At 34.6% G+C, this 27,936-nt stretch overlaps 6 protein-coding genes across 9 annotated transcripts; 3 read left to right on the top strand and 3 right to left on the bottom strand.

The window, feature by feature from the left end:
* Positions 1–232: 232 nt before the first annotated feature.
* LOC109161840 (26S proteasome non-ATPase regulatory subunit 11 homolog) lies at positions 233–3,333 on the top strand. Of its 2 annotated transcripts, none has more exons than XM_019310374.1 (2): positions 233–415; positions 1,906–3,333. In XM_019310374.1, exon 2 carries the CDS (start codon positions 1,931–1,933, stop codon positions 3,200–3,202), a length of 1,272 nt encoding a protein of 423 aa, XP_019165919.1. In that variant the 5' UTR covers positions 233–415; positions 1,906–1,930; the 3' UTR covers positions 3,203–3,333. The 2 variants fall into 2 exon arrangements, with proteins under 2 accessions (XP_019165919.1, XP_019165920.1); XM_019310375.1 differs by having other exon boundaries at positions 270–415; positions 1,901–3,333.
* A 532-nt stretch (positions 3,334–3,865) lies between these two features.
* On the top strand, positions 3,866–8,730 carry LOC109161841 (serine/threonine-protein kinase STY17-like). Its single transcript, XM_019310376.1, has 11 exons — positions 3,866–4,274; positions 5,477–5,551; positions 6,075–6,191; positions 6,451–6,545; positions 6,950–7,070; positions 7,134–7,213; positions 7,317–7,376; positions 7,652–7,773; positions 7,876–7,961; positions 8,045–8,160; positions 8,386–8,730. Exons 1-11 carry the CDS (start codon positions 3,981–3,983, stop codon positions 8,474–8,476), a joined length of 1,257 nt encoding a protein of 418 aa, XP_019165921.1. The 5' UTR covers positions 3,866–3,980; the 3' UTR covers positions 8,477–8,730.
* Positions 8,731–8,817: 87 nt separating this feature from the next.
* Positions 8,818–10,799, bottom strand: LOC109161844 (transmembrane emp24 domain-containing protein p24delta9). Its single transcript, XM_019310379.1, has 4 exons — positions 10,514–10,799; positions 9,985–10,194; positions 9,295–9,371; positions 8,818–9,206 (listed from the first exon to the last, which is right to left on the bottom strand). Exons 1-4 carry the CDS (start codon positions 10,721–10,723, stop codon positions 9,062–9,064), a joined length of 642 nt encoding a protein of 213 aa, XP_019165924.1. The 5' UTR covers positions 10,724–10,799; the 3' UTR covers positions 8,818–9,061.
* A 1,223-nt stretch (positions 10,800–12,022) lies between these two features.
* LOC109161846 lies at positions 12,023–15,206 on the bottom strand. 3 transcript variants are annotated; one of them, XR_002050964.1, is made up of 4 exons: positions 14,838–15,206; positions 12,831–12,904; positions 12,208–12,422; positions 12,023–12,161 (listed from the first exon to the last, which is right to left on the bottom strand). XR_002050964.1 is itself a non-coding variant. In XM_019310381.1 (3 exons), exons 1-3 carry the CDS (start codon positions 15,096–15,098, stop codon positions 12,353–12,355), a joined length of 405 nt encoding a protein of 134 aa, XP_019165926.1. In that variant the 5' UTR covers positions 15,099–15,206; the 3' UTR covers positions 12,023–12,352. The 3 variants fall into 3 exon arrangements, 1 of the variants encoding a protein (XP_019165926.1); XR_002050965.1 differs by having other exon boundaries at positions 12,214–12,422; XM_019310381.1 differs by having other exon boundaries at positions 12,023–12,422.
* A 128-nt stretch (positions 15,207–15,334) lies between these two features.
* LOC109161845 lies at positions 15,335–18,037 on the top strand. The gene is made up of 4 exons (XM_019310380.1): positions 15,335–15,519; positions 15,658–15,780; positions 17,371–17,473; positions 17,563–18,037. Exons 1-4 carry the CDS (start codon positions 15,425–15,427, stop codon positions 17,803–17,805), a joined length of 564 nt encoding a protein of 187 aa, XP_019165925.1. The 5' UTR covers positions 15,335–15,424; the 3' UTR covers positions 17,806–18,037.
* Positions 18,038–18,443: 406 nt separating this feature from the next.
* LOC109161842 (mitochondrial uncoupling protein 3) lies at positions 18,444–20,950 on the bottom strand. Its single transcript, XM_019310378.1, has 2 exons — positions 20,492–20,950; positions 18,444–19,123 (listed from the first exon to the last, which is right to left on the bottom strand). The coding sequence occupies exons 1-2, from the start codon at positions 20,867–20,869 to the stop codon at positions 18,581–18,583; spliced, it is 921 nt and encodes a 306-aa protein (XP_019165923.1). The 5' UTR covers positions 20,870–20,950; the 3' UTR covers positions 18,444–18,580.
* Between the last annotated feature and the right edge of the window lie 6,986 nt (positions 20,951–27,936).

Raw genomic sequence — 27,936 nt, 5'->3', positions numbered from 1 at the left:
GCTGATGACAACTTTGTGACTCTCCTTGAAGGAATTCCATATGATTGAACTCCGTTGGTGGGGTATACTACCTTCTACTAGAGTTAATAATTAAAAAAAAAAAAAGACAAAAAGAGGTTGTTTCAAAAAAACAAAAAGATGTAATTAAAAAAAAAAAAAATCTAACTGGAATTTTACTTTTTTTTAGGTAACTTGGCAAATGGGATACCTTTCTTCCTGCACTCCTACAAGTATACGGACGACCCGACCCGCCACGGATCTCATGCTCACATAATCACACTTGATTAGCCCCATTCTCTCTCAATCACTTATTAGAAATCGAATCCAACTTTCTCTACTTCTCTCCCTGCCCTAGTCAAAGGGTTTACGAGGTTGCAATTTAGAGTTTGGACTGCTAATAAAGTTTCAATACAGCGTAAGATTTCTCAAGTGTACTCTCGTTTCCCATTTATAGTGATTAAATTTATCATTCATATCGTTTATTAACTTAGAATTCTGAGTTTATTTGGTTATTGTAATATTTACTAGCCAATTTTATTTGAAGCTGGATATACTATAATTCATGTAAAAAAAAGAAACCCGTTCGATCTATGGTATTTAGAGATCTGTTTTTCTTGAACTCAGAATAGCTATTTCATAGTACTGTGGAATCTGTTGGCCATTGTGTTACTTGTCTGATTTGCAAGGCCGCATGGCTGCAAAATTTTGGAGTTAAGATTTTGTTGTGTAAATTGTATGTCCTTAACAAGGTTATGAATGGTGTAAATGTTTCCTGTTCCTTAGTCTATAAGGTTATGAATGGTGTAAATGTTTCCTGTTCCTTAGTCTATACCATTCTAGCAGTGGACCTTCAGTCCAGTCAATTTATTGTTTAGCTTGGTTGTGAATAGGGACTTTATGTTGGGCATGTTGTGAAGACTTATGGCATTCATAAAATGCTTGCTTTTCATTTACCTAGTAAACCTTTTTTTCTTGATGTATATGTTTAGCTATATAATGAATTAAGACATAGTTATTGATACGAATCGTATGATCTTGTATCAAGGGTCATAGCAGATACTTTCATGGGTTAACCCCATTAAAGCACCAATTGATAGATCATTTATCAAGGTAGTACTATTTCAAGTGAGTGTCGACTCCGAGAAGAAGAACTAGAGAGGGAGAATCAAGAATGAAGAGGGAAAGAAAACAGATTATCAAGGGAGAAAGGGGGATAGTGAAAGAATAGAGAGAGGGTAGGGAGACAGAATTGAGAGATTATAGAGACATAATAGAGAGAAAGAATATGGCAAGGAAAGATAATTCCTTTATAGTCTAATTGATCCTTTTGTTTGTACAACATGAGTACATGACTGTTTATACTAAATTACTAATGCAGCTAATAACTAAGCTACCAAAATTATACTAACAAAATAAGGTAATGATATCATAACTCCCTCTTGATTTGACTCTCTATAATCAGCTTTTATCATGGCGTATCAGTTGTGCACTGAATATCAATAACAAGAATAATGCTTTTATGCTAGCAATAGTAGTGATGGTGGAGAAGATGATGTAGACAAATCTGATTATAGCACTAACAGTATCAGTAATGTTGATCACAGACCCCCTCCCCCATTCCCTTCTAGATTTGTTAGCATTTGAACTGTTTTATTTACTCTTGTTTTCTGTGCCATTATAGCACTAACTTTCCTCTGAGATACCCTTCAAGAAAATTGAACTCTTGCCCTGCATTATTGGGACCGTTAGATGCCATTGATATGAAAAATAAAATTTGAGAATTCATTTGTATGTAATATGTCTACCTTGGTGTAGTTTTCCAAACACCTCCGAATATACATTTGTACTAAAGTATGGTGGCTACTTGCATATTCTCTTATAAAGTGTTTTTACTTTGAAGTGCAGGACTTGTAATCTGAAATTGTTGGACATGGCTTCATCATACCTTCCTGCAACAACAGATTCACTTGCTCAGGCTTCTGAGGCTAAAAGTCCATCTGAGGCTCTCTCTATCCTTTACAGCATCCTCAATAACCCTTCGTCTTCTTCTGATGCTTTAAGGATAAAAGAACAGGCAATCTCCAATCTCTCTGACCTGCTAAGGCAGGAGAATAGGGCAGAGGAACTTAAAAACCTTCTGACCCAATTGCGACCCTTCTTTTCTTTGATACCAAAGGCAAAAACAGCAAAAATTGTTCGAGTTGTTGTTGATGCATTGTCAAAAATACCAGGTACATCTGATCTTCAGATTGCCCTTTGCAAAGACATAGTGCAGTGGACCCGAGCTGAGAAGCGAACTTTCCTCCGCCAAAGGATTGAGGCTAGACTTGCTGCTCTTTTGATGGAAAGCAAGGAGTATGGTGAGGCATTGACACTCCTTTCAGGGCTGATTAAGGAGGTAAGAAGATTGGATGACAAGCTGTTGCTTGTGGAGATTGACTTGCTAGAGAGCAAGCTTCATTTTGCGTTGAGAAACCTTCCCAAAGCAAAAGCTGCGCTGACAGCTGCCCGTACAGCAGCCAATGCTATATATGTGCCTCCAGGTCAGCAGGGCTCTATTGATTTGCAGAGTGGGATCCTTCATGCTGAGGAGAAAGATTATAAAACTGCTTACAGCTATTTTTATGAAGCATTTGAAGCGTTTAATGCTCTTGAAGATTCACAGGCCATATATAGCCTCAAATATATGTTGCTTTGCAAGATCATGGTGAGCCAGGCTGACGATGTAGCAAGCATAATATCATCGCCTAAGGTTGGATTGCAGTATCAGGGACCAGAACTGGATGCTATGAAAGCTGTTGCTGATGCTCACTCAAAACGCTCATTGAAGCTATTTGAGATTGCTCTTCGAGATTTCAAGACACAGCTAGATGAAGATCCCATTGTCCACAGGCACCTTTCTTCCCTCTATGACACTTTGTTAGAGCAAAATCTTTGCAGGTTGATTGAGCCTTTCTCGAAGGTTGAAATCGGTCATATTGCTGAGTTGATTGAGTTGCCCGCTGACCATGTTGAGAAGAAGCTATCCCAGATGATTTTGGATAAGAAGTTTGCTGGAACTCTCGACCAAGGTGCAGGATGCCTCGTAATTTTCGATGATCCCAAGACAGATGCCATATATCCAGCTACATTGGAAACCATCTCAAACATGGGGAAGGTTGTTGACAGTCTTTTCATAAGATCTGCCAAAATAATGGCTTGAGTTTCAGATTGCAACTTATGAGTTGATTTCATATTTCCTTTTTGATTTAGTTGACTTTTAAGGGAACCAGAACCATTCTGTATTTGAATTTAAGGTTTCTGTTTACTATAAAGATTTGTGGCTTTTGAAAATTTTGGGTGAATTCAAGTTGGAATTTGCATTCTTCACCATTAGGTTTTACTGAACCACTGCAACGACATTATTGTGTATTTGTTGCTGTTATTATTGACAACCATTTTGCAAAGTATTTTTGCTACTAAAAGATCTGGTCTTTAAATTTATAATTGAAAAAAAATTGTATGCATTCAAATTTTATATTTAACAATTAAATAATCCATAAGAAAACAATGCTATTGATTTGTGGACTTGAGATTTACTTCATCTAATGATTCTTAGGCAAGGGCGCTGTGAGTTTAAAATTAGCTTAGAATGTATAAAAAATTTTATACTCCGTAATAATTGAGCAATGGAATATATTAATATTACTCCGTGTATATATATAACTATATAAGTGACAAGTGTGGTAAATTGGAATGGGGCTAAAGCGAAACATGAAATGGAAGTTAGGAGTGAGTGATATTCAAATACATCAAACATCGTGGCCTGGCCTGGCCTGGGTTTAGACATTACGGAGTATTAAATTAAATTAAATTATGATAGTCCTAAAGAAGGAATAACAGAATGAAAGCTGGGCACGTGCGTATAGACACGCATACAAAAGCCAACGAACTCTTAATAGAAAGCAAGCTCACAGAGCGGAAGCCAGTCTGCGATCGAAATGAGCGGAAGTACAGGCCAATCTAGCGGTGGGGGAAAGCCAGGATCGGCGGCGGAGAAAAGGAAAGGGAAGTCGAAACCGAGCCGGACGTCGATGATACTCTGGCACGCCCACCAGAACGACGCCAAGGCAGTACATAAGCTGCTAGAGGAAGATAGGACGCTAGTTCAAGCCAGAGATTACGACCACCGTACTCCTCTCCACGTCGCTGCTCTCCACGGCTGGATCGACGTCGCCAAATGTTTGATTGAGCACGGCGCCAACGTCAATGCCCAAGATCGTTGGAAAAATACGGTATACTTTTTCGTATTCATTCTACGTGTAATTAAATATGTTAGTTTGTCCTTTAACCAATTTATTCCATCATATCATTGTGATGTAAATTAAATTATCCTGCATGTAATAATCAAGAGCAACATAACGCCCTTCTACGTATATATCTGTTCATCGTATTTGTATTCGACGTGTTTCTCGAAATTATGAATATATAATATTTTTCGCTTAATAAATTTGCTTGAAATGGAATGAATAATATCATGACAATTGACAAACATGGAGCACAATGATGGTGAATATGAAGTATATTCTATATTTCTATTCCGATGGATATTCTTCTTAAAGCATATCTTGTTCCCTTGCCGCTAGATGTATTATGTGCAGTGGAAAACTCGTATACATTGTGAATTTAATTTGGAGGTATTATTCAAAACTTTAGGGAGTAAAATGATGTTAAGTTAACTATATTTTTTTTTTCTGTTATGATAAACCAAAAATCGAGTTGAATTATTTTGAAGAATATGTATATCTATAATGTCCTTCACAGGTTGTCATTTCCTCAAAATTCTCCTACTTTAATATTTCTTCTTTGTTTCACTAGGAATGTGAACTAGTGGGATTGCAACCTCTGTCTTAATGTTTTCTTTAATTTTTAGGTTTCCTATTTCCTTCTTCCTTTAATTTTCTTACATTTATCTCTTGTTGACACAGAAATTAAAAGCTTAATCTTTTACCACTTCCTAAAACAAAATGTATTATAATGTTTCGTTTTGGCATTTTGTTTTGGGAGTTCAAATTCAACCAGACCAGTGACCTGAAGTTCACAGAAACTAAAGACATCATCTTTTTCCACTTCCAAAAACAAAATGTACTATAATATTTTGCTTCGAGAGTTGGAACATTAATCTGCATGTCTACTGACATTAAGTTAGATGGTTTATTCTCTGTATTTTGACTATTTCCCTACTTTGATGATGACTAGTGAGGTTGCATTATTAGAGTGTCCATTTTCTTAGGAATGGCTGAATCTACAATATGATCCATTTTTTGGTTTGTAATTTTTAAAATTTTGGATTTTGAGTTATTTCCTGTTGAGGAGGGCCTCCCAAGAACATGGGACATCTGTCTATAAACTTGCATGTACACTCTTCTACCTCTATTTACGTTTTATTACAAAGCATATACTCTTGGATATGTCTGAATGGTGTTCATGATGACAGCCTCTGGCTGATGCTGAAGGATCTAGAAAGCTTCGCATGATTGAATTATTGAAGTCCTATGGTGGTCAATCTTATGTAAGTTCCATTCCTTGACATATTTCAGAAGAACTTCAATAAATTTTCTATGATTGAGTTATTAATTGAAATGAATGCATTATATTTTATGAATTTTAGATGATGCTACTAACTGCTTGCTTTTCTTTTACTACATTGTTTTTGTGCCCTTGTTCTTACTAGTCTCCATGTGAATGACTTCAGAGTTCTGTTTTTTTTTTTTTTTTCCTTCCACCAATTTTATTGGCAATTCGTTTTGTAACAACTTCCATATGATTTTCATTTGATAACATATTCCTGATTGTGTTTCACTTTCTCTCGTCTTTTATAGCTGGTTCTGAAGCATACTCAATATGTTTTTTTATTTGATATCATATTTGTGATTTTCTTGCGCTGATTATACTTTCTTTTCCTAATCCTGCCCTTATGTTTTTGGTGTTGTATTCCTAAGTATGCAAATGCACCCTGAGATATATGTTTTCTGGTTCCTCTGTGTGTGTGTGGATTGTGTTCTAACTTCTAAGTTTTGGTGGTAATATTTTAGGGACAAAGTGGAAGCCATCTTGAACCAAGACCTGTTCCACCACCTCTGCCAAATAAATGTGATTGGGAGGTTGATCCTTTAGAGTTGGACTTCACAAACTCAGTTGTTATTGGGAAGGTACGAAAATACTTTACGAAGCTAATTAATGCCAAGTGGAATTTTCATGTTTGTTTCAATTTTCACTTCCTCTTTGCTTCAGTCCTCCATGTCTTTTTTCCTACACATATCATGTCTCTCTATTTTATTTTATTTTTTATTATGTAATTGTATCTAATGCTTGATGAAAGTTGTTGGCATTATCATGATCTGTGCTGTATATTAGTTGTTTTATGTCTCTGCAAATTTATAGTGTACTAATAGCAGCTGATACAAACAGGGGTCATTTGGTGAGATAGTAAAAGCTTATTGGCGTGGAACTCCTGTTGCTATCAAACGCATTCTTCCAAATCTTTCAGATGATCGCATGGTGATGTAATTTACCTTTTTGGGATGACTACATTCATTTACAGCCAATAAACTTCCAATTGAAGCATAAAGAATATCTGGAATCTGGAACATTGGTTTCAATTTTCCCTATTATTAGTGCAAAATGATTAGGATTTGGAGCCAGACTGGTTGCTATGGTTATCTTTTGATGCTTTCAATAGGGCCTTTTTCTTTATGGGATTTTCTTTCTTGGTTCTGGGTTTGAATGTGTGAAACATCCCCCCCCCCTCCCTCCAAAGTGGAAGTCACAGAATTCCATGTATTATTCAAAGTGACTGCTGACCTTGAGTTTGCTAGAAATGAATGCTACCTTTAATACATCATAGAAATCTACAGTCATTGCTATAAAGATTTACATGAACTGAGACCTAATGTTTGCTTTGGTACAGTCAAGATTTCAGGCATGAGGTTAATTTGTTGGTGAAACTTCGTCATCCAAATGTGGTGCAATTTCTTGGAGCTGTTACTGACAAAAAGCCTTTGATGTTAATTACAGAGTATTTAAGAGGGGTAAGCGATTAGCATCTTTTCGTTCTACTGTAAAACCTTCCCTCAATTTATATGCTGTCACAGGGTGATCTTCATCAGTATCTGAAGGAAAAAGGTGCACTTAGTCCACCATTGGCTATCAATTTCGCAATGGACATTGCTAGGTAGTTGCAGTTCAATTTATTGTTTACAATATCCTCTTTGTTAACTTTTCGGATCCAACTATAAACTACTTTTTCAACACCATTGGCATATTTTTGTGGGCAGAGGCATGGCTTATCTTCACACTGAGCCAAATGTTATTATTCACAGAGATCTAAAGCCCAGGCAAGTTTACATCTTTGCATTGCATGAATGGACCCATGGATATCTGTTAGACATTGCAACTCTGATGTTGAATTTTATTACTGAGGGCTTATGGAATATTTGGGATTTAACAGTTTAGTAGAATCAAGTAGAACAATATAATCCAAGTATGTTATAAGGGCTTGCTTGCCTCAAGTAGATTGTGGTTGATGCTCATTTGAGTTAAGGATACACAAACTGTTATGATGCATTTACCATTCAAATAATTGTAATGCTGGGTATGGGGGTTCTTCCAGGAATGTCCTTCTTGTCAGTTCCAGTGCAGAGCATCTTAAAGTTGGAGATTTTGGATTAAGCAAGCTCATTCGTGTTCAAAATTCTCATGATGTATACAAAATGACAGGCGAAACTGGGAGCTGTAAGTAGTAGTTTTCTCTCTTTTCAGGCAACCAAGTTAAGTTGCACATGCTTCTAAAGTGTTACAATTTTTATTAAATTCTTTTGTAACGTGGCCAAAAAGATCGTTACATGGCACCCGAAGTTTTCAAGCACAAGAAATATGACAAAAAGGTGGATGTTTTCTCCTTTGCGATGATAGTATATGAGGTATCTTAGGACTTTCAACAGCGTGATTAACTTGAAAGGGAGATGAAACAAAAATCTCACAAGTGAATTACGAACTAGTGCAGATGCTAGAAGGTGATCCACCATTGTCTCACTATGAAGCGTATGAAGCAGCTAAACATTTAGCAGAAGGTCATAGACCTGTGTTCCGGGCCAAAGGATTTGTACCTGAACTGAAAGAGTAAGTTAACTATATTTTCAACTGTCAAAAACATTCATCTCTGAATTTATTCTCTCCACTTACCACTAAAGCTCAGTTGCACAGCCACACGATTAATTAACTTTGAAGCTCTCACGTCTGTTGTGAAATGAAATTTGTTGTTTTAGGCAGATTTTGTGAACAGTAAGAACAAAATTAGGAACTTTACGAAATTCCTTATTCTGTTGTTTATTTGGAAACTTGTAGGCTGGTTGATCAGTGCTGGGCAATGGATATTAGCAAGAGACCTTCTTTCATAGACATATTGAAGAGACTTGAAAAAACCACAGTTAAATGAACATTTACTCCACAGGTCTACATTCATTCATTTAATTTTATATTTCATATATACTTTATTCAAATGTGCAGGCAGTCATTCAACCACTTGAGCTAGCATACTTCATGTCTTAGGTAGCCCCCACCTTCACCTGTAACTATATTGTATTTGTATTTTCACATTGTGATAGAACCAATAAATTTCTATAGAATAATGTTTCCATCCTAATATATCTCAAGTTTATCAAATATTCAAACCACAATAGCTGTTCCTGTGTTCCATGAGCTGAACAAAACCAAAACCAAAGCCAAAGAAAAGTTGATCTTGGAACAAAAAAGAAGCTATAGAACCAAAAGCAGACATAAATAAGTAATACACCAGATAATTAGTAAGTGTTTGCAATTGCTGAAACTGTTTTAATTGATTTAAGTGGAGGCAATAGGGGGAAATTGGAGTAAGTATTCAAGCCCTAGGACTATCAAAGCTATTGCCACCAATCCATCTATCTTGACATTGACTAAAAATGTATCTTTTCCTTCAGCGTATTGATCTAAGATTGTACATCAACAAGGGCAAAGGCTACAAAGATTAACTCAGGGGAAGACATTAGATAAGCTTCTTCTTTTCGAAAAAGGTCTTCAAATGCCATAGCTGAATCCCAGCTACGGACAAACAAACAAGAACAGACACAAAGGTCAGCAAATTCATTTTGGAGTGAGTAGATCTATTAAGCTCCTGCATTTCTTCTTCTCTGCAAAGTGCATTTTTTGAGAAATATTAATAGTGGAAGAAACCATACAAATGGACATCACATATTTGCATGTGTTATAATAAGTCACCTTTCACGAAGATAAAACATCTCATCATGGATGGATTGGACAGTTTCATACATCTTCTTCAGTTCCATTTCCATTACCTAAATCAGAAGCAATAAGCAAGCATAAAAAATATTAGGAGCAGGTAGCATGACAAAAAGGACACATAAAGGGAGACCTTCAACTGACTTATTAATCTTTGGTTCAATAATCCATTATCACTTGAACACTGAATGAGGCATTACAACATACACTGAGACATACTTGTGATGCATTATGGTTTCGATAACCAGATTCAAGACATAATAATGAAATTGCATAAACAGTTGATAAAGTTCCAACTTTATTTAAATGATCTCATTCTCCTTAGCTTAATGATCACTTGTACAACATTATCCTCAATCATTTTCTGTTCAGAAACAAGTCCCCCTATATCAAGATGTAATTTCCCATTTCCCATTTCCCAGCAGAGAATTTCACAACTGGAATGCATATAACTATATAAGTATATATAACCACCAGTTATTGTGAAAGTAGAACTCTCATCACAAGTACTTGTCAAACACAAAGAATATAGATAGTCATATGCCAACATGAAAATTAGTTTGTGAGTCTCATGTGTGTCAGAAAAAGAATTGAGATATAGAGATGAATAATTTCATGGCAAGGATAGAGATGTGCATAGGTAAGAGCATAGAGGAAAAGCGGGTTTACTTCAACAGAGCCTTTCTTGGCAACATTTGTCCAGTCCTTAGCAGCAATACCAGTCTTCCAATCGAAGTCAATAGTAATGGTGATTGGAGGCTTATGATCTGCTGCAAAGAAACAAGCCATGTAATCCCCGGCTTCTGCTGTCTGAAATGCAAACTGTCCATCCGGCACATTGTCCGCATTGTGATAGCTATTCCCATATGTGGAAGTCACCTAACACGCACAAACCAAACATCAATCAATCAACACTCCCTCGATTGCTCAATATCAGACAGAACATTCTGGATTACTAATCCTAACAACATCTTCATTCTTAAAGAAGGAAGGATCAAGCAATTTAATCGGTTAGATCAAGCAACGGTTTTATACTAAGAATGCCCAAATGTAACCCCCAAATCCGGCAAGAATATTAGCATTTCAACACCAAATAATAATCCTTTCAAAAAAAAAAAAAAAACACCAAATAATAATAAAGGGAAACAGATTAAAAACAAAAAGCGAAAATTGGCGAAAATTGGCGAAATTAACTCACTCGAGCGGTGATTTTGTGAGTATCGGGTAAAGGGTATCCTTCATTAGGGTTGACTACGTGGTACTTGCCAACCGTCATGGAGTTGCTTTTGATATCCTCAGCTATGCATTTGGATTTACCGGATTCCAGATCGAATCGGAGCGATTGGATTTGGGTGAAGAAAAGCCCTAAGATCAGAACCAAAGCGAAAGCGCTGATATTTGTTCTCATTTTTCGGGGAGATCTTTCCGGTGAAATTTTACTTTAGAAAACAAAGACGAGACGGAACGGAAGACAGGAAAATGAAGATATCAAATCACCAAAATTTGACTTAACCCCCTGTACTGTTCATATTTTTGTTCAAAATCCCAAAATGCCCCCCATGTACTGTTTTTGTTGAATAATTTATAGGGTAAATATATTCATGTTTTATCCAATGCCTTCTAAATTTAGTATGATCGTATTTAGTTGTGTGGTTTTATGATCATGTGTTGAATTTGGAATGGTCCTAGATCAAGTTTCTAGAGCTGAAAACATGAGTTTCAATGCTTAGTTGTTAAGTGAAACCGGTCAATAAACTGTAGTAAAAGATAGCGAAAATATTTAATATAGTCAATTAGTCTTATTTTCGTGCTATATTTGGATTTTTGTCTAAATTTTTAACTCTAAACTTTGAAGAGTTGTTTTTATTTTTGGTTCTCTGACTATTAGATTATTTTTACATTTGGTTCTCAAGTTTTATTTGTGTTACATTTAGTGTATGGCTTTTATTTTTTGTCGTATGTAGTCCCTCTGAACAAGTTTTGATAGAAAATGACTAAAATTCATTGTATGTTTCAACTCAAAATCATACCAGCTTAAATATCTCAATGCTTTTTTGTATAAATGTATGATAAATGTGATGCATTTTGATTATTTTCTACCAAAAATTTGGTTGAAAGAGCCAAATGTAACCAAAATAAAAAATAAAAAATCTTGTACTAAATGTGGTAAAAATACTACTTTAAAAACTAAATATGAAAGTGATATAATTGTTGTGAGACTAAGATTTCTCCATGTCCATTGTTTGAAATTCAAAGTGGAAGTTGGTGAGTTGCAACTAATTTGTAATTTCCCTATCAGCTACACGTCATACTTGATGATAATATTAACTTTCAACTATACTTATGTTGATGATGACATTATGAGTGAATTAATGACTTCTTTTAACAAATTTATTTGTTGACTTTTTTGTCCATATATATGTCCATTGTTCCCCCCTTAGTTTGATTTGTTCAGAAGAGTGATGTTGGTTGTTTTGTTTAGAAGAGTGATCATGACACTTTTTGACAAATCACACAATTTTCTCTAGTCAACATGAATAAACTCTTTGTAAAAAGCATTAAGTAACCAAAACTGATTGTGCTATTTTTGTACATCTCAAAAGTTCAATCATGTAAGCTATCTGATTAAATTAAGAATTGATTTGAAACTTTTAAGAGTGTAAACTTAAAACTATCTAATTGTATATTTGTATATTAATGCCCGAAATGAAATGAAACATCAATCCTTCTTGCATTGCAAAGATGTAATCTTTTCTACCTTGGAAGTCAAACAAGTCTAATGCTTTTGTTAGAGGATCAATCCATCAAACAATTCATTCCTCTTGAAAGACACTCAACTCAAACTCTCAAAGCCATATAGTTATTGCGGAATATATTCCTAAAAAAAGGGGGGGACGAGAACTACATTCTCGAGCTGTTAATGGTTCAACCGGCAGCTTCAACAAAGAAGAATGAAGCCCTGCATATTTACTAATCCCCCATTCATCGTGCTTCAACAATTGCTGGCGATTGAATTTGATCAGCGGGTGGAACGTCTCTACTGTTCAGGGTCTTGCCTAATCCCACTGCAACAGAAGAAGTGTGGCAATTTGACTCGGCCACAAGCCCTACAGAATTACACAAGTATATTTAACAATCAGATTCGCCATGTATATAGAAACAAACTACCAGGCCCGATGATCGAAATCCAGAGAGAAAAAGCCTAGTGTGAGGGATGAATTGAAGTTGGAGAGTAAACACACTTCTACATCCCTTCTGTCACTAGAAACGGTATTCAACTTCAGCACAATTATTAAGTTAAAAAGTATGAGTAAGACAAGTGACTCTGAAGCAACCATGAAAAAGATACACCAGAAGTTAAGAAATAGAACTGCTGCACATATTATCTTGCAAAGACTTACAGTTTGCAGATAAAACAGGGGTTCAAAGTTTATGTTCTATGGACTTTTTAAAAAAAAAAAAAAATTAAATCTGAAAGAGACTGTAATTTTCACTACAACTCTAGAAACACTTACTTGCAGCGGATAATCACTGGTTGAGGTTTCAGAGCCTTGGGTCCATTTCGTATCCCTCTCTTGTGACGAGAAACCTGCATTATTGAATGTATACCACCAAATAAATGTAAACTGAAATAAGAGAGAGAAGTCTGTTTTTGACCCTAGACTGTCAGAACATTGTCACTTTTGAAACTACACTGAAAGCTCCGTTACTAGCCCATCTATTACCAAATAAAGGACAGTTATGGTCATTGGTTAAGTGAATGCATCACAAGCTGCTCCAACATGGAGGCTAGCAGTTATTTTCTTTATATCTCAAAAAAAAAAAATCAATAATAACTAACAATGTTGCAAAACACGTTAGGCGCCCCCTAGGCGCCGTTTTTTTTTTTTTTTAAATAAAAAAAATTAAAAATTAACAATGATCAAAATTCACTTATAAAACATAAAGTTCCCATTATTTCTTACAAACTATTTATGTAAGTGGTTGTAAAATTGTTCAAAAGATTGTTTAAACCATCTAAATATATAAAAACTAAAGTTAAGAGCTAAAGAAGCATTTTTTTTAGAAATTAGTGGGGGCGGTTTGCGGTGTATAGATTTCGAAAAAATACGCGATATGAAAAAAAAAAATTGTCCAAAATGGACAACCGAGTCAAAAGTTATGCCTCGGCAAAGTTTTAAACCCTAAACCTAAAAAAAAAAAATTAATCGGCCGAACCGGCCGGCCGCGGAGGAGGCCGATTCCGGCCTTCCTCGCGGCGGCCGGGGCCGCCTAGCGCCTAGGCGCCGATTATTGCAACATTGATAACTAATATATAAAGCAAAAAACAAACATGCAACAGGCTTCACGTTTGACTTCTTGACCGAAATAATCAATAGTCACAACACCATCCCAAATCCCATTACTTCAATAGTACCAACATAGTTTTGTCCTTCCAGAATTTTTAAAAATAAAAGCCTATTCCACTATCTGTATGAACACTACAGCATTGGGTCACAAGATCCATCACCCAACGCTGCTACCATTCACCACTACCACTACAAGACATTCTTACACCTACAACCACCTTCTTCATGTTCCACCTTGCGATATCAGACTGCCACTAGGTCACCATGGCCCAACCAGAGCACCATTGACTTAAAACAAGATCAAACACGTGGGCATTCCAAGGTTCAATTAGTTTCACATTTTCCAACCAAATAAACAAAAAATGCTAAGGATCAGTCTGAAAAAGACAATCAATTAGGATTAATGACTAGTGAGATAGAGATCAGAGGAGCATTAGGCCATTGGCAGTAGCAACTTGGAGAGTTGAAGTCAGCAGAAATGACAGGAGAAATAAAGAGAAAGAAAGAAAAACCTGTGCTTCTAAAGAGTTGCAGTTGGAAGAAGGAAATAATCCATTGATGGGGAAATTTTGATAAATTAGGAAGAAATTACCCGAAATGTCTTTAGTACCCTTAAACTTTGATTTATTTTAATCACATGAAGTCTAGTGCCACTTTAGCATCCAATTCTAACCTAAACTCTAACGTGAGGACCAAAAGTGTCAAGTTTCTGGTAGTCTAGCAACTACTAAAAGGAGTTTAAAAAGTTTGAGGTCTCGCAATGCACTCCAATAGTCTGGGACTTTATCAGAAATATAAGCAGTATAAAACTTTTGCAATGGTAGAGATGGGCTCCCTGGCATGGAATCCATTAATACTGTGAATATCAAACCAACTTAAATAAGTAATCAAGACTGAGGTAAAAAAGAAACTTGTTTAAATTTTAATAAAACAAGAGAATCCAATTTCTGTTACCACACACAAATAATTACAGTGAACTAGAGACACTTATTTTAATCAACTATTGCATTACCATTTACCACACAGTTATAAATTATTAGATCAACTCATTACTTCATTAGTTAAAAATCTGAACTTGAAATATCATTAAGCATACTCAATGATCAAAAATAAAAATCCATCTCTTAACAAAACATCAAAACATTAAGGTCGGGAAGGTGTTAGGGGAAATACCTTCTTCTTAGGGACTGCCGTGAGCTCCATAGACCCATTGATGAAGGTGATATCTCCTGCGTCACCTTTGATGCTTTCATCAAATTCAGGCAGAACCAAAGGCGGTGCTGTAGGGGCCGGGCCGCCGATGGCACTGTCCAGTGGAGCAGGCTGCGCAATGGCATGAGCAAGTCTACGCAAGCTGGAAGGGAATCCCATATTGGAGACGGCGCCGGCGCCGGCGCCGCCGCAGCTCTTTAGCATTGCTGCCCTCAAAGCCATTACCGGTTGCTCGCTCTTCAACTCTACACTCTTCACAAAGAGACGATAATACGAAATGTTGATTTTTCGGAGAGATTAGGGTTTAACAGATGCGAAAACGAATTGTAATTTTTTATTTTTTAAATATTATTTAAAAAAAAAAAAAAGAAAAAAAAAAGGAGAGAAAATGAAAGCATGAAATGGACCAGATATTTGGGCTCGGATCTCGGCCCAATGCCTTAAACCCTCCTCTTCCCTTTCATCTTCCCGGCAGAAACTCCCCAATTTCCTTCACTTGCAGCTGAACCAGAAGAAAGCGACGTCGTATTACCGAGGCCGCTTCAGCCATGTCGTTCATGAAAGGCGATCTGCTATCGAGAACCCGAAAGCTCGTCAAAGGCTTTGCCAAAGCTGAGCCCGTCTGGCTTAAAGCTATGGAAAAGTATGTAGTTCTTCCCTGTTTTACTGCAAGTTCCGGCGGGGCTTAATTTTCTTGATTTCTCGGAATAATTTCCTTTCCAGATAATTTTCTGGTAGGAAACAAATTTTTGAATGATTGTGCTTTAACTTCGCAATTTAGGGCACCGCCGGCTACATTTCCTCGCGCCGAGAGAAAACTTAACCCGATTACTCTTCCGGAGGATGTTTATGTAAAGAAGTTCTTTCGGAAGCATCCCGATTCTAAACACGAGGATCCAATCAAGTATGGTGTCCACTCTTTATGCTTTTTATTTTTATTATTGCATTGCAAAGTGTTCTCCTAGTTCCTTATTCCACAGATATCTGTGGATCTATGGGATAAAATTTTGATTTGAATTTTGCATAATCTCTGCACTGTTGAAATCTAGCAGAGTGTCAACACTGTAGTGTGTGAATTGCTTCCTAGATGGTTAAGGCTGCTAGTTGATGAATTTAGTAGACAATCAGTATTTTCTGGTGTAGAGATATATTCTAAAATACTGTAGCCTCTTGAATGCAGCCCAACCTAGGCACAACTAGATTAATCCAGATGCGAATGCTAGTAAAAAATTACTGTAGGGTCGAAACTGTGTCTGTGGGACTGGAGGTCTGTTCTTTTCTGGATCCTCCATTAGTGGCCTATGTTATGCCTCATCGTTGAAACTGTTCTGAGGATTAGTAGTGTTAACCGGCATCAACCTGCTAACTTGTTCTTTTCAGTTCGTCCTTTGCTGCACCTAAGTCCTGAACTGCTCCTTGGGGTCCTTGATGGATCCAACTACTCTCACCACCTCAGTTTTCCAATAAGAACTACTTCATTTCTCCTTTTTCATGCACCATTAGCAGCATCTGTTAACAACCTCACCCTCTGTTGTTTCCTAAGGCTTAACATCAACTTACTGTGAAATTAAATGATCTCAAAATCAAAATAGAACATTACTATTATTATTATTTTAAATGATAATGTAATCTTTCCAACACAATTTTCAATTGTTATACCATGGACCAGGATCCACCTTGTATTGTGTACCCTAGTCTACAAATTATGTGTCCACAATTTAACATATTATGTGCTAAATAAATTGAAGACTCATAATATGTTAACTGCACATTATATATATGCCGTCAACGTATTATGTGCCTTCAATTTATTTACAGGCTGTAACTACAGATACATAATTTGAATGTCATTTTGGACCAAGGTTCCACAATGCATTATGCAATTTTTTTTTAACCTGGTACATTTCTGTTGGGTTCTTGGTAGAAGAGTATTTAATCATCCCAATATGTATTAATAATAAAATAGAAGGAAGATAACAGGATGAATATGGACATAAAGATGGAGCAAAGAGGTAGAGGTAGAGCATTGCCACTACCAGGAACTTGACATGATTGGGTCACTACAGAGACATATTAATCCCCATACAAGTTTTTCGGTAATGTTTTTCCCATGGATCAGTTTTTTATGATGTGGCATATTCTAGACCACAGTATGAAGTGGTCTAGAAGGTGGAGATGAATGAATGAAAGATGATGATTAGATGCATACAAGGATTGAAAGCATATATCGTGATGGGAAGATATCAGAAGGCATACTATTACAGAATAAAAGAGAAAATGTGGGGCTTATATATGAAATGAAATACATACTGTAGACTAGTTCCCGCATGTCTTGCTACATTATACATCTGTAGAGTAGCAGAACTCAAATCCCTTATTGGAGTATACATGTTATGTTATTAAAATTGGTCCATAACTGCGCAGGTTTTGTTTGGACTAAAAGGTTGCTCGCTTAATATATGTTGTGTATTTAATTATTTTGATGTTTTAATAGGATTCGTGGATTCGATCCACCTCCAGCACGTTTGTTTGGCTGGCGAGTGCTTGAGTTGAAGGAGCAGGGCCTCAATGAAGACGATGCTATGGCTGTGGCTGATGTATGTGTTCTTTCTTTGAGATTAGATTTCCCGGGACTTGTAGTATTATTTGATTTCTCTCATTAAGCTCATATGTTTTGTGATTGTAGATGGAATATCGCTCAGAAAGAAAGGCCAAAAAGATGGCTTATTCTCGACTAAAGAAAATTGCACGCCTTCAAGGGAAGGAACCACCTCCCAACCCTTATCCTAAAGCAATCGAGGAGATACAAGAAGAAGAAAAGCCATATGTCCGTGACCGTTTCTACAACCCAGACATCCTAAGAATTGTGGACAAACTAAAACAAGATAGGGCAACTGAGATGCAAGAGAGACGCAATAGTGGTTGGTAAAGGTGCATGCCATATTTAACATAGCTGTTCTTTTACTTTTTGAAGCTGATGGTTGTGTTATTCAATGGGGAAAAAAATGGATATCTTTATCGGATTTTTTTGAAGTAGTTACCCACACCACATGATTGTTGTTGAAAGTTTGCATCATGAATAATTGTAATTCCAATCTAAGGACCCAGTCCATTGGTGCTGAATATTGCAGCTGTAATCTATCATTGCTCTTCTTTCCTAATTTCTCTACTAATATTTATTTACTCATCAACGAACCAGAGTTGAGTTACAATTGCATTAGCAGTTAGCTTACCAAATGTCTCATTAGATGCTTCTTTTAGAAAATTGTACACATTAACGCTTATATCGGTAAATAACTCATATCGAGTATAGTTTGAGATGCATTTGACTATTTTCCCATCTTTTGAATCTGTCTATCAAAATTAATACACTAATACCACGTGGGTTCATCGTGCATGCATGGGAAAGGTGCAGTTTAGATACTGCTCCCAACTTTTTCAGAATTAATTCTACAGTTGATCTTTACATCAACAAATTTATCAAATCTTTATGCTAAGTGCATTAAAATCTTACATCAAATTCCTTTTTAAAAAAAAAAAAAATTATGAATCATAATATACCCATCATTAGATTTTGAAAAATCATTATATCTCTAACATAAATTTTGGATGAATTCATTATTCATTGCATCAGTGCCTAGCTCACATTCATTCATAGTATACCAAAATTTATCATTAATCCTTAAAATCTGGATTTAATGATGTTAGAAGGAAGAGAGACCAGCAATTTGCCGGAGTTTCTCATACGAAACCCAGAACACAAATTGCCAAGGCCCCAGCCTTGCCCAGGTTGGGAAGAATCCCTTCCACAATGCTCCCAAACCTTCAACTCTAACAGTCTTCACAAGACAATGATATGAGTTTTTATACTTGCTCTTGCCTTCTTCCTCAGCGGCTTGGTTCATCATTCTCGTCTTGATTACGTCTGCTGGGCAACTCAATGTGGTCGCTGCTAGACCCGACATGATGGAAGATAGTGTGTGCGCATAAATATTATCGTCAGCTATGTGGTTTTGGATAACAAAACGCTTGGCATGATCGTAGCAAGCTAGTTCTCCCATGTTAACTAAGAATGCTCTCTGGGCATTTGGGACAACCCCTTTCCAAAGTCCTCCAAAGCCTTCTGTACGTATAATCTTGTTGAAAGCATCAAATGGCCCATGATACCTAGGCTGGAGACCTTGGCTAACCATCCGACTATCTGCTTGCATCCTTACTTTAACAAGATCAGCAGGGCTTGCCACTACCTGTATTATAAGGAGGAAGCATAAAACCTTTTTAAAATATGATCCAATAGAGATATTTAGACTTCCAAGACAAGATGTTGCTAATAATAAAAGAATATAATGCAAGCACAGTGCCGTAGCCAATAAAATAACACACTGTGCTCGTACAACTGCAGCCGTAGATTGGTTTCAAGGTTATCATAGTAAACTATGATATAATTTGTGGAGTCTCGGTAATAGCCTAAACAAAATTAGTTGACACATTCTTCAATCTTCATAAAGTTATGCAACAAGATCTATCAACCTTGCCATCTAAATGTGAAATTCCTTCTTAAAATTAAGAGAAAGAAAAAGGAAAAGTTCCCCGATAAATGCATAATTAAACAAATACTGGAGTGTAGAAAAGGTTTTAACAGAAGCAAAATGTAAGAAAGGAACTGTCCAATCCCAATTTGGTCCCTATTCACCTATTTGGAGCACATTCCTTAGAATTGTTCTTACTCTTAATTAGGGGCTGAAAACATTTATGACACCAAACTGCATGAGATGTAATTTTTAAATTTGACCAGATGTTAATCCTATCTGTAGATGTTTCTAAACCAACCAAAGTATATTAAATGACACCAAAAGGCATTCCTTTTCCCTAGATGTGAAAAAACCTGAGTAAACATCAGGAAGTAACAATGGCTATTGGCTCTTATATACATTCCTAGTAATTTCCACAATAATAAGGTAGATATATACCACTTCTTACAATAGAAATCTTGAATATCATATCTAATACCTCATTTGGGGTTGGAATAGGTTATCATTCTAGTGATCTCAAAGAATAAAGTGGTTTTATAGTGTTCCCTAGGATAATTCCTGGTTCCTCAGTGCTTCCTAAGCTCAAAACATAGGAGCTTTTATGGTAGATTGAATTATCTACAACTCTAGTACTCTACTAGTGCATTTGCATGTACAATTTGATCTTCTTTCTTACTATTTCAACTTTTGGGAAACTCCATCTATGGGATTGCCAGTTTCTAACCAATGGACTCTAATGCACAACCAAATTCTTACAGTAATCAAATTCTCATTCATTGACTTAGAACAGAGTAACAGACATCACTAAATCGAGCATCCAACCATGCAGACATTCAGTAGAACACATGAACAGTGTTTATTTGCAAGTTCAACTCTAAATATAAAATTAAATTTACAAAAAATAGAAATTCTTAAACAAAAATTAAATGCTTGTATGCTATCACAAGAACATAAGTGCATAACAGCATTATGATCAACGAGAAAAAACAGAAGAAAAAAAAATCCAATAAAATTCACTAGAAAATTTAACAAATGTAATTTAGTGATATCATGAAATAAGGGAATTTCTAAGGATTGATGTACCTGTGCAATAACACCTGAAATGCCGCCGATAACAGCTTTGCTAGGCAGAGAAAGTGGCCGATCAGAAGGCACCAAAACGTTCCTCAAATACTCGTATCCGACAATTCTGATCGGCGTATAGAAGATATGCCGTATAATCGCCGGCGACAAGCCCTTGTATAGCCCGGAAAAGCCGTTATTCAGGACAATTTCCGACACGACGCGGACGGCGGAGGTAGGGCGGGCTGACGAGAGAGACTCTCCGTGGAGCTGAAGCCGAGTCTTGATTAGGTCAATTGGAAACGTTGCCGATTCCGCCGCCGCCGCCGACAGTGACGTCAGCGCGACCTTCGTCGCGGGTTGCACTTTCTGCTCATGGCTTGCGCCGCCGGATCTCATTGAGCTCTCGAGCTCGGAGCAACGAGAAAACGGCTGAGAGTCAACGAGGCTGTGAGCATCAGAACGACGTCATAACAGATCTATTTTTTAGGAAATTATACGTTTGCCCCCATATTTTTAAATTGTGTCGAATTGGTTCCAAAATGAATTTTGTTAAATACTTTCAAATATTGGGCAATCGATTACTACTTTTCTTTTATTGGAATAATTTTGAAAATGTTATTATAATCGAGACCAAAATTAACCTTTTTTTTAAAAAAAAATGTCAGAAAAATTAGTTTAAAATACGGAGTAACACGTTAAGTGATATGCATTTTTAATTTGGGTCAGATCAAAGTGAATTTGAATTTCCTTAAATGATGTTTAAATTAATATATTATACACTTAAAATAAATAATGGGTAAGTGAAAAAAATTAATTCTTGCAATGTATCAATTGAGTTAAGAAAAAAATTGAAATTTAAAAGGCTTTTAAATTGTATTTGCTCCACAATAGAAGTGTGTGCGTCCGTGTGTGTATAAGCTTTTGAATGAATTTGAAACGTATAGACTTTTGTAGGGGTACAAATCAAAATTAAAAAATGAGATCTGAAATCTTGAAAATTTTGTACGTATGTAACTTCTTTTGTCTCTCTTATAAATACTTAAAATAAAGCTTATTAGTTTTTTGCCAATATCTATAAAAAAATTTCGTGCTCGAAACATTTTTTAGTAATTCATTATATCATGGGGAACAGAATTTTCAATGCTTCTAACGTGATGAAGCGAATTAATTTTTTTAAAAAATGTGATTCATACGCTTTGGATTAACCATATTTTGAAACTTCCAAGCAAGACCACCTGATTCCTTTCCTTTCTCCATTCCAATAAATTTTGAATTTCAAATTTGTGAAAAATTCCTATAATATTCAATTGGTGCACCATGACCCAAATCCCACAACTGCCTTTGCTAGTTAAGTAGAGCTAATATTAGGAAGTAATGAGATATTTAATGGAGGGACATATTTAATGGAGGGACATGATCTTCTTATAAAAGACAAGGACTGATATGTATGAGTCGTCTATCAGGGTTTATCAAGGGTTAAGGGTTTTAGTAAAAATCATATAATATTAGTTTTATAATTATTGAAAAATTTTAAGAATAAAATTAATTTTATAATTATTGTAAATTTAAAAATTTAGTAACGGTTAAATATAAAATTCTCGTGCTTGTAATGCTTATGATTTTTCTATTCACATGTATTGACTTAATTGACGGTTGAATTGAAATTTATTACTTTTAAAAATTCATAAGTTGTGTCTATCCAAATTGAATTGAAACTCACTATTATAAATTTATATAATATGAAGATATTGACATTATTCAAAGTTTGCTACTTATTTACATGTCTGTATGTATATTTATAATATAAAAAGGGAAAATAACACTTTTTTCCTATGAGTTATATACTTATAGCACATTTTTTCTCTAAATTATTTAAGTGAATGTTTTTCCCCTAAAATGTTAAATGGACACATTTACCCTAAAAATAAATATTTCATTTATTTTTCTTTTCCAACAAATTATGATCACGATTTGGTTCAAACCGAACAGACATTATAGCAACCAACCCGAAATATTCCAATTACAAATTAGAAGAGAAATCTGATATTTAGAGTGTATTAAAATCGCAAATCGGAACGACCAGTTCATGTTTCAAACTGGAAAAAAAATTACATTTACTGTTGAATTTAGACTATTTCAAAAAAAAAAATTAAAATAAAGACCGGTTCAAAATTGTGAACTGGATCCGGAATCGCCGATTTACGGTTCAGGATCCTGTTTTTTCGATTCATAATTTTAATAAATTGAAATTCAAATATTGGGTTCTGATCTGAATCATAATCGGAAACTTTCAATTCGATTGCTATAGACTATAGTGTCCGGTTCAGTTCGAACCGAACCGTTGTCATCCATACTTATATGCAATATTATGTTGGAGAAGACAAATAAATAAAATATTTACTTTAAGGGTAAAAATGTCAAAAAGTGTTATAAGTATATAACTCGGGAGAAAAAGCGTCATTTTTCCTATAAAAAAAAAATAAATAATTGAACCCATTAAAATTTAATGAGACCACAACATTTATTATATAAAAACAAAAAGTCACACTTGCGTGAGACCGTCTCCCGAATCCTTATTTGTAAGACCGATCATATCAATATGGGAATGTATACTTATACTGAAATATGTCGTACTAATCAGAAATAAAGTTTTTGTTACTTATAAGAGATTGCATAATATTTTTGATGAAAGATGTAATACTTTTATATTTTGATGTAAAAGTATTACATTTTTTCATCAAAAGCATTATACTTTCCCTTACAAATAATGTTGACAAGTGTTTGTTATTTAAAAGAGAAAATGTAATACTTATAAGAAAAAATGCAATACCTTTAAGTCAAAGTGTAAAAATATTACATTTTCTTTAAAAATATTACATTTTTATATATAAGTAATAAACAATTTATTCCTAATTAGTATTATATTTTCATATTAACTCATCCATCGCACATATAGGACAATAAGACGGTATCACCCAACATTTTAACTTAAAAATGAATTTTTTTACATATAATTATTTTTGAGAAAAAAAAAACAACAACATATATTTGAAAGTTATCCACGTGACACTGCAGATAAACCCAACCTAACGTTATTGGCGAACAGGACAGATACCAATAAGTCTGAGTTGAAATATTGTACGGTATTTTTTTTTTTTTTTTTTAAATCATGGTTAAAAAAGAAACATAAAATATGTATAAAATAATAGTCCGTAAAAAAGTAATGTTCATTTTCGTTTGATGATGTGTGTCTGCTTGTATTTGGTCCAAACACTCAATCTGCTTAGTCATCCATTCTTGAAAATTATGGTGGGGGAAAAAGAAAGAAATCGACTATATTATCTGCGCATGCCAACAAAATTAATATTAAAACTCAGCACCCCTATCCTATTCACTACTTTCCAATTATCTATCTTTCAACTCTATCTTTAAAAAAGAATTATAAATGAGTTGCATTGCATGTTGTATATATGGTGCCGAATATTAAATTAAATGATATAAAGCAAAGTGTGTATCTAATCGCATATTTTGTAAAGTAAGTTACATTTTGATTCGTATCATTTGATTGAAAAATTTTAATTTTTACATAAATATTTGTGTAAAGTATAAACTACTCCACAATAACATTGATTTAATGCATACACACAAATAATGGAGCGTTATGTTGTGCAACCGTGTGCGTCATGCATGGTGTACACTGTTGTAAAAACGACGTCGTTTTGATGTTCAACTTAAAAAACAAAAATTCAGTTTCGATTGTTATTAACGGCGTTATATTGTGCATAATTTGAACTATACATCCATAACTTCATAACTATACATTCAGAATTGCATAACTACACATCCATGACTTCATAACTATACATTCAGAATTACATAACTACACATTCATAACTTCTATACATTCAGAATTGCCTAACTACACATCCATAACTTCATAACTATACATCTAGAATGTGAAATTATAAAATTATGAACATATATTTACGTAATTAACGTCAATCAAAAATAATTTTTTTTAAAAAGTAAAATGACGCTATTTTTGCAATTGTGTAAACCATGTATGATGCACACAGTTATAGAGCATAATTTGTCACAAATAATAAATACCATTTTTTTTTGTCATTAAAAAAAAAAATCAAATACATTGATAAGAACTAAGAAGTCTACCACACGAATGGCGGCAGCAAATGTTAAGGGGATAAATGAAGCGAATCAGGCGGCTGAGATTCACGGTATATTCTTCTTTATCACTTCATATTCTCATCGGATGCGCCAAAATTTCGTTGAATTCAAAACGCCACGTGTAGGCAGTAGGCAGGGGTTGATGTTAATCAGAAGTTGGGTGATGCCCCATACACGCGTCGTTTACAGATATTAAAAAATAATGGAATAAGGATCAAATAGGCCATTGAACTACACACGATAAAACAATTAGGCCATTGAACCTAAAAAACCAACAATTAGGTCCCTAAACTAATCAATTTCAAACAATTCTTCCAATTTGAAGGTTTCCAACAGGTCAACAGGTCATCTCCCAAATTAATTATTTTTTTAAAAAATAAATTTTAAAAATTAATTATTTTTAAATTAAAAAAATAAAAATAAAAAACTGGAATCCAGCCGGAGACGACCGTCTCCGGCCGGAACCAGTTTTTTTTTTTTTTTTTTTTTAATTTAAATAATTAATTTTTAAAATTTAAATTTTAAAAAATAATTAATTTAGAAGGATGACCTGTTGACCTGTTGGAAACCTTCAAATTGGAAGAATTGTTTGAAATTGATTAGTTTAGGGACCCAATTGTTAGTTTTTTAAGTTCAATGGTCTAATTGTTTTACCGTGTGCAGTTCGATGACCTATTTGACCCTTATTCCAAAAATAATTGGGTGATGTTGAGATCCAACGGCGGATCTGCTCCAATAACAGGCCCCACTGTTGACGTGGACGGATAAGAACCACGAAGCAAAAACTCACCTTTCATTTTTGTTTAATTTAATTATATAACTCTTTTCTTTTGGAATTCTTATCTTTTCTACCCCATTTTAGTATGTGACGTGTCGACTTTCCATGTGGGGAATGGCTGCTTTTGGAAGTTTGTGATTTACTTTCACACTTTCAGTACTATGATAAAGAAAGTAAAATATAGTCCGTATATAATTCCAACTCAATCAGCTATGTGCGACTACTCTAGATTTCCACTTTAAACCAATGTTGCAAAAATCCCGCATCGATTAATCGGCGCATAGGCATTAGGCGCTGACCGGCCGTCTAGCGTATCACTATAATCGGTGGTCTAGGCGGCTGGCCAGCTATGCCGTCTAGGCACTGATTAGATCGCCTAGTTGGCCAATTAACTATTGTTCCATTCTTTTTAAATGAGTTATTTCATTCAAAACGATATTATTTTGAGCGAAATAACCCTAAATTGTTCAAACTCTAGATATTTGTAGGTTAATATTTAATATTTTAGTATTAACTATTAAAGTATTAAATAGTTTATAATTATCATGTCTTAAAAAATTAAAAAAATTTAAATAATTTTTTTAAAAATAAAAAATACACGGACGTCTAGGCGCCGATTAATCCCCGCCTAGGCGCTAGGCACTCTCTGAGCGCCCGATGATCGCCTAGCAATTTTTTCAACCATGCTTTAAACCAAAATTTTAAATTAGAAAATATATGTATTTTGTAACAGTAGTAGTAAAAAACAGTAGTTAAAAAGGGAAGAAAAAAAAATTCAAAATTGTTCACCACATTTTCCATTTTTTTTTTTAAATATAACCCTTGATTCTAATAATATTTTTGTTATGAGATAATATTCTAATAAAAATTTTATGAGATCTGCAAAACAAAAAAATAAAATAAAATTGTAAGATGAATTTATTCAAAGCTGATTAATTGTTTAACTGTGAGGATGAATTTGATAAATGTATAATGTGTGACAGTTTGTGATTGATATCAAATTGTGAAATTTATATTGAAGTTAATTTGTGATTTATAATTTATCATGTGTGATAATATGTTTTTAGATTGATTAATTGAAATGAAATATGTTTATTGATTGTTTAGTCTTATAAATTAGAAAAAAAAAAAAAAAAAAAATTGGGTGACGAGAAAAATCCACTGCTATTACCTGATGATTTGCACGGGGTAAAATTCACTCTTATATAATAGCTCACAAATCACACGTGAGCGCTAAATCGTATTTGTAAGACCTTGTACAATTAGTTCAACTTGTTGAAAATAATTGTACTCGTGACTTTCAAATACGAAAATTATGTCTTAATTGATTGAGAAACAATATTTTTAATCGTACTTCGAATCAAGCGATCTTACAATGATTGTTGGTATATGAGAAAATGTATATAAGTAATATCTCGTAGTTTATCATAAGGACATAAACATTGTACTTTAGTTTGTAATTTTGTATTCGTACCGTTTTATCCAGCTAATGATATTTTATATTTTTGTCAATATTTTGACTATGGTTTGAATTGCTTTAATCTTTGCACCACCAATTATAATCCTTAATTAGTATGTCACAAATCAATGCAAATAAATTGTAATTGTATTGCAAAAATTGATTATATTAGTGAAAGTTTAATTTAATTTAAGTGTATGGGGATTATTGTAGTTTAGTAATTGATGGATTTAATTAACCCGGGGTGGACCCGAATCAATAAATCCGGATAAGAACGTAATATAAATAATGTATAAATGAATGAAACGATGTCGTAAGGCCGTGAGACCGTATATTGTATTAAATGCCGTAAATTGGCTATTACAATGTTTCTCGGGACAAATTGTGTGTAATAGATGTAGAATGTAGATAGAATGCCCTTTGTTAGGACAAGGAGGGGGGTTTTTATACAAGATAAACCCCCCAACCTCCCACATTCCTCCTCATAATTTTGGCCACCACTATTCATCCTCACTAAGAAAAATTCTCTCAAGCTCTCCTCAAGTCAACAAGAGCACCAATGATGGATTTAATTAACCCGGGGTGGACCCCAATCAATAAATCCGGATAAGAACGTAATATAAATAATGTATAAATGAACGAATTGAAACGATGTCGTAAGGCCGTGAGACCGTATATCAGTAATCATTATGTGAAAAGATAAATCGTAGTGAAGAGACATTATATAACACGTCTAACCAATAAAGTGTTAAGATTAAACTCATAACTTTTTAGTACAAAAATTATGCTTCATCCACTTAGTAACTCTTTGAATAAAAATATTATATTAATTTAAAAATTTTGAAATAATTGTAGTTTGTGTAAGAAAATGATACTACAAAAATATTATTTTTGAAAAATACAAGTAAAATCATCGAAAGGTTGAAGTTTAGTTTAAGTCGAGCGAAACAATCTTTCCTTAAAACGAATTACGACTTATGGTTTGAGAACTTAAACAATAAGCCCGTCAAACTAGAACACGGCTTTGAACATAAAAAGGAG

The sequence above is a fragment of the Ipomoea nil genome, unplaced genomic scaffold (genome assembly GCF_001879475.1).
Source record: "Ipomoea nil cultivar Tokyo-kokei standard unplaced genomic scaffold, Asagao_1.1 scaffold2926, whole genome shotgun sequence".
Classification (NCBI taxonomy): Eukaryota; Viridiplantae; Streptophyta; class Magnoliopsida; order Solanales; family Convolvulaceae; genus Ipomoea; species Ipomoea nil.
Note: the sequence above shows the minus strand (reverse complement) of the source record. Positions and strands in the feature narration are given on the sequence as shown.